The sequence below is a fragment of the Loxodonta africana genome, chromosome X, assembly GCF_030014295.1.
Source record: "Loxodonta africana isolate mLoxAfr1 chromosome X, mLoxAfr1.hap2, whole genome shotgun sequence".
NCBI lineage: Eukaryota > Metazoa > Chordata > Mammalia > Proboscidea > Elephantidae > Loxodonta > Loxodonta africana.
In genome coordinates this window covers 159446944-159452943 of record NC_087369.1, presented here as the reverse complement: position 1 = coordinate 159452943, position 6000 = coordinate 159446944, and the positions used below count along the sequence as shown (strand labels likewise).

At 41.3% G+C, this 6000-nt stretch overlaps 1 protein-coding gene across 7 annotated transcripts in view; it reads left to right on the top strand.

The window, feature by feature from the left end:
• Positions 1–4908: 4908 nt before the first annotated feature.
• Positions 4909–6000, top strand: part of ARHGEF6 (Rac/Cdc42 guanine nucleotide exchange factor 6) — a 110995-nt gene continuing 109903 nt past the window's right edge. For 3 of the 7 annotated variants that reach the window (XM_023539467.2, XM_023539465.2, XM_010600039.3), the window contains exon 1: positions 4912–5295. In XM_023539467.2, coding sequence (XP_023395235.1) covers positions 5131–5295 — 165 coding nt within the window. In that variant the 5' untranslated portion in view covers positions 4912–5130. Of the gene's footprint in view, positions 5296–6000 lie in introns of all 7 variants that reach the window. The other 4 variants (XM_023539466.2, XM_023539464.2, XM_023539463.2 and 1 more) reach the window with 3 other exon arrangements.

Here is a 6000-nt window from a genome sequence, read left to right as displayed (position 1 = left end):
GGGCTGAGATCCAGACCTTTTTAGAGAAGTTGCTGTGGTGCGGAGCTGGTGGAACTTAGTAGACATCTGATCTCTGGAACTTGCTGAAAATGTGCGCTCTAGGGTGCTGGCTTCCTGTTAACAGGGGAGGTATCTCACTAGAGGCACTCTACTACAAAACCACCCAAGGCTGGTGCCAGGGGAAGCTCCTGCTTACTGTGCATTGGGGAGGCCAATGTTGCAAAAGGCAGGCCCTAAGAAAGCTGGGAGTTCTGCAGAAGCCTGTGGAATGAGCATACAGGAAACAGGAAGTAAAGCCCCTTCTTCTTGCACTCTCTCTCCACCGCTGTCTACTGATAAAACTTCACATCAAAGTAAAGTAAAAGTAAAAAATATTTAAGGGCCCCAGGCTCGTTTTCACAGTGCAGGCAAAAAGGGAGAGTCGAATCAATTACTACTACAGGAGGTCGAGGAACTAATGGTTATGACATTGAATCGTTTTCTTGCGGATATTGAATTAACCCAGGTGTTGACAGAAGTTAAGGTGGAGTCGAAGGTCAAGTGGAGTGCTTTAATAATATGGATTCCCGTTTCCCATGGCAGACCGTCTGAATTAGAACGTCTGAGAATAGGGCTCAGAAATCTTCTTTTTAACAAGTGCTCTAATAGATTTAAAATAAAAATAATTAATTATGACTATTTCAAACATGTAAAAGAAAATAGTATAACAGACACCACTGTACCCAGCATACAACTTTAACAAATGTTAGCATTTGGCTTATTTCCTGCAGAACTCCTTTTTTTCCCCCTTGTAGTAAACTGGTATCTATTTTGGCTCAAGGAGTCTCTGGGTATAGCAAATGGTTAAGCACTGGGCTACTAACTGAAAAGTTGTTGGTTCAAACCCACCCAGAGGTGCTTTGTAAGAAAGGCCTGGTGATCTACTTCTGAAAGATCACGGCTTTGAAAACTCTATGGAGTGGAGTTCTACCCTGAAACGCATTGGGTCACCACGAGTTAGAATGGACTCCAAAGTAAGTAGTGGTGGTAGATTTTGTCTCAGGTTCCATCTTCTCATTCCATTCTTCTCCCTCCCTCATTAGAAGTGATCATTATGAACACTCTTTTTTAAAAATTTATTTTATTCTTTGTTGTTAATATACACAGCAGAACATACACCAATTTCTACATGTACAGTTCAGTGACATTGATTACATTCTTCAAGTTACGGAACCCCTCTTACCCTTGTTTTCTAAATTGTTCCTTCCCCATTAAGATAAACTCACTGCCCCCAAGTTTTTTAATCAACTCTTTTGAGTTGCTGTTGTCAATTTGATCCCACGTAATTGGTGCTTTAAAAGAGCACAATGCTCAAGGCAGACATTTTTTACTAGTTAAGTTAAAACTTGTTTGGTTTAAAGAAGACTTCAGAGGATATTTTTGGTTTGAGGTTTAAAGGTTATCTCAGGGAAATAGTTTGGGGGGTTCGCACACCTCAATGGCTCCAGAAAGTCTAGATTCCATGAGAATTTGAAATTCTGATGAACATTCTTTTTTGAATACCACTGCCTTAGGCAATGGAGAGCCTTCGAGGGTATTTGAGCAGGGGTAACACACACTGCACTATTGAAGAAGTGTTTCTGGAACATCTAACTGCGCTCTTCCAGAGACTTCGTTAGGGAGAGAGAATGGAGGTGAAGAAGCCGGTGAGAAAGCAGATTCAGTGGCCCAGGGTGTATGTACTAAGGATCTGAAGTAAGGTGAGAGACCTTTGCTCCTTTTACTCACGCTCTGTCTGAAAATTGTTCTTAGTAGACATTGTGACCTCCAGTCTTTCACCCTCTCCCCATTCTCCCAGTTCACCAGCTCCTTTCCATCTTCACTTGCTTCCTTACCTAGCCTGGACTCCATGGTTAGTCATTTCCCTTATATACTTGCTATTGCTGTTGCTGTTAGTTGCTGTTGTGTGGATTTTGACTCATGGCAACCCCATGTGTGCGGAGGAGAACTACTCCATAGGGCTTTCAAGGCTGTGACCTTCCAGAAGCAGATTGCCAGGCCTGTCTTCCTAGATACTTCTGGGTGGATTCAAAGCGCCAACTTTTGGCTGGTAGTCCGGTGCTTAACTGTTTGTGCAACCCAGGGACTCCTCAGAATTACTTGCTTTCTTGAGATTTTACCATACCATTCTAATCTCCAATCTTTATACTATAGAGCTCTTTCTTCTGCCTTGAGGAGGTGGCCTTACCTTTCTAATTTATTGTAATCTATATAGTGTCCACAATGAGGGCTTCTCAGATTATTTGCTCAGTATACAGATTGAATAGGTATGGTGAGAGGACACAACCCTGACACACACCTTTCCTGACTTTAAACCAGTCAGTATCCCCTTGTTCTGTCCGAACAACTGCCTCTTGATCTATGTAAAGGTTCCTCATGAGCACAGTTAAGTGCTCTGGAATTCCCATTCTTCTCAATGTTATCCATAATTTGTTATGATCCACACAGTCGAATGCCTTTGCATAGTCAATAAAACACTGGTAAACACCTTTCTTTATTCTTTGCTTTCGGCCAGGATCCATCTGACATCAGCAATGATATCACTGGTTCCATGTCCTCTTCTGAATCCTGCTTGAATTTCTGGTGGTTCCCTGTCGATATACTGCTACAGCCATTTTTGAATGATCTTCAGCAAAATTTTGCTTGCGTGTGATATTAATGATGTTGTTTGATAATTTCCACATTCGGTTGGATTACCTTTCTTTGGAATAGGCATAAATATGGATCTCTTCCAGTCTGTTGGCCAGGTAGCTGTCCTCCAAATTTCTTGGCATAGATGAGTGAGCATCTCCAGTGCTGCATCCGTTTGTTGAAACATCTCAATCAGCATGGAAAAATGTCTGGTTTAAGCCATTAAAAACAAACAATCATTATAGTCATGTAGCGTCTATACAGGGACACCATACAAGTACATTCATCAGTCAGCAGTTTTGAACATCTACTGTGTACCAGACACTGTGCTGGGAACACAGCAGTAAACAAGACAGATGGGATCCCTACTCGAGGGAGCTTGTGTTCTGGTGGGGGAGATAGATCAATAAGCAATAACATAAATAAAGTGGCGTAAGTGTCGTGACAGAACAAGAAGAGACAGCCTTGAAAGTATTTAGCAGAGTGATTTAAGCTAATTATTTGGTAGTAGGTGCCTGAACCTCTGTTGAGAAGGATTGTGAAGCTTAGCAGGAAAGAGCTAGATTGGCTGGCAGTGTCTGCCCATGCATGAAGTAAAGGGGTAGTGGTGCATTTACCCACATACCTATTGCCATTGAGTTGATTCTGACTCATACCTACGCTACAGGACAGAGTAGAACTGCCCCATAGAGTTTCGGAGGAGTGGCTGGTGGATTTGAACTGCTGACCTTTTTGGTTAGCAGCCTGAGCGATTAACCGCTTTTTTTTATTAAAGGTTGATCTTATGATAAATTTCCCAATAGTGTGACTATTTCAGCTGGTTCTGAAAATATTTGAGGATAATGAAGATCTTTTCTTACAGACTAACTTTTTTTTTTCCCCAGAGAATTTTGTTTTTAATCAAGTAACTTTCCTTTATTTCCTAATAATAGTTATGACAAATAACCTTAAAGACATACTGTAAGGGATGTTACTTGCCATTTTATAGCTTAAAGTGTGTTTAGATGCCATCCCCTGGTGGTTTTGAAGGGTGTTTTTTTTTTTTTTTTTAAGAATGTTAAAATGTTTTATATACCTGTTGCCATCAAGTTGATTCCAAGTCATGGAAACTTCACATGTTACAGAGCAGAACTGTTCCATAGGGTTTTTTTTTTTTAATTTTTATTGTGCCTTAAGTGAAAGTTTACAAATCAAGTCAGTCTCTCGTGCAAAACTTTATATATACCTTGCTATATACTCCTAATTACTCGCCCCCTAATGAGACAGCACACTCCTTCCCTCCACTCTCTATTTTCGTGTCCATTCGGCCAGCTTCTGACCGCCTCTGCTCTCTCATCTCCCCTCCAGACTGGAGATGCCAACATAGTCTCAGAGAGCATTTTTAATGCGAAGTGTTTCTTGTTGGGAAAACATCAGCCTCCCTGACCGTAGTGTAGACAGTGTGAACAAGTGCTCTTTTGTTCTCAGATGTTCTGTTTTCAAGTGTATTTTACCCTCTCATGAGACTGTGTCTGAGCCTTTGCTAAGGGTACTACAGCTGGATTGCGTGGTGGAACCAGGTCCAGAAAAAGAATTGCTAAAGAATGCAAGTAAACAGGATGTCAGATGTTATCCTTAGCCTATTTCCCTAAACATAGCTTTTTGGCTGCAAAGTAAAATGCCATTCTTCTAAGCTTCTGCTTATACACAGAGATGGCTGACAGCAGGCACAATCTTCATTCACTTGGCACGTTGTCACTGTACAATTCAACGTGTTTTGCAAGAAATGATCATGACACACCATCTCTGTTAGATAGTATGATGACATCCAGCCTTTTCTTGGAGGAAGAATTTTCTTAGCCTTACCTTCTTCAAGCCCTGTTGTGCCAGCACAGCTCCCCATGAGGTTCAGACCTGTCTGACCTAAGAGCCAGTTGGCATTCTCCTCCTGACAGAAGCCAGATTTTCACTGGGACTAGACTATTTATTGACAGCATTTTCCCAGACTGGCCCATGGGTGTCTCCTTTCCAAGGTCCCCTGAAGGGCTGGCTCACCTCTGTTTTCCAAGAGCACTTGTTTCCTACTCTCTGCTCCCTCCCCAGCATCTTCCTCACTTCCTTCCCTTACAGCTTCATGCACTGTTTTTTTTTTTTTTCCCCTCTTTGGGGGTGTGACCGTGTGTTCTTCTTTTTTTAATCCTAGCCAATGTGTTTTGTAGGTTTTGAAAAAGGAAACCAGTGCTGTCCAGGATTGCCACATTCATTCTCTTTCCTCATCTTTGAGTGTGATCTCCGTGGTTTGAAAATCCCATATTTTGAGTGGGTTCCCCTGTCGGTCTAAGGAAAGTTGTTTTAAACCTTTGCTTTGCACGCACCAGAAGAGAACTCATAAAAAGGAAGACAACAGCAGATGCAATCGCGGATGTGGCTTAGTCCTTGCAGCTGCCCCGGAGAGCTGTGTGGAGCTTACAGTCCTCAGCAATGAATCCAGAAGAGAGAATCGTGACATGGCTTATCTCTCTGGGAGTTTTAGATTCTCCCAAAAAGACCATCTGTGATCCGGAGGAGTTCTTGAAGTCCTCGCTGAAAAATGGGGTAGTGCTGTGTAAACTTATCAACAGACTTGTTCCTGGCTCTGTGGAAAAGGTAAGGTAGACTTGCCTATCTTTGGGATTGCTTACCACCAGAGAGCAGCAATAGTGCAACTCTTGGAATTTTCTATCGCCCAGGTTGTGGGATCTTTTACTTTAATATCTTTCTAAGGGTTAGATATTCTTTCTTACTGTGTGTGTAGTCAGAAAAAATTAGAAAACAAAATCTTGTCCTGTAGTAATTGGACCCCAAATGTTGGTATAGTAAAAATCTTTCCACCGCTGGCAACAGGGGACAAGAAGACACCCATATCACAAGCTTGCTCTGTCACAGAACTGCACGCTACACCTTCCTGTGTACCGAAGACATGTTTTGAATTTGGGGACATATGAGTCTGTGGAATAATGGGATGATTTATAATCAATATTGATGGTGTTTGTTGACAGTTTGACTAAGATTAACGTAGATTTCCTTTACAATAAGATAAAATATCCACTGAAGGACAGACTATTTTGCAACTAGGAGAAACAGTTCAAAATATCAGAGAAGGTTTGTAAAAATGATAGAAACCAAATATATATTTCAAATGCAACGTGGCCTCAAAGCGAAACTAACCTGACTCTCTTAAAAAAATAAAATCCTAGATTTTTAATGTTGGAAATTCATAATTGTGAAAATGTGTAATTTCTAAAGTGAGCACTTTAGGTAAGTTTAAAGATAGGGTCCTACAATTATTTTCTTAAAGTCGGCAGGGGCTGT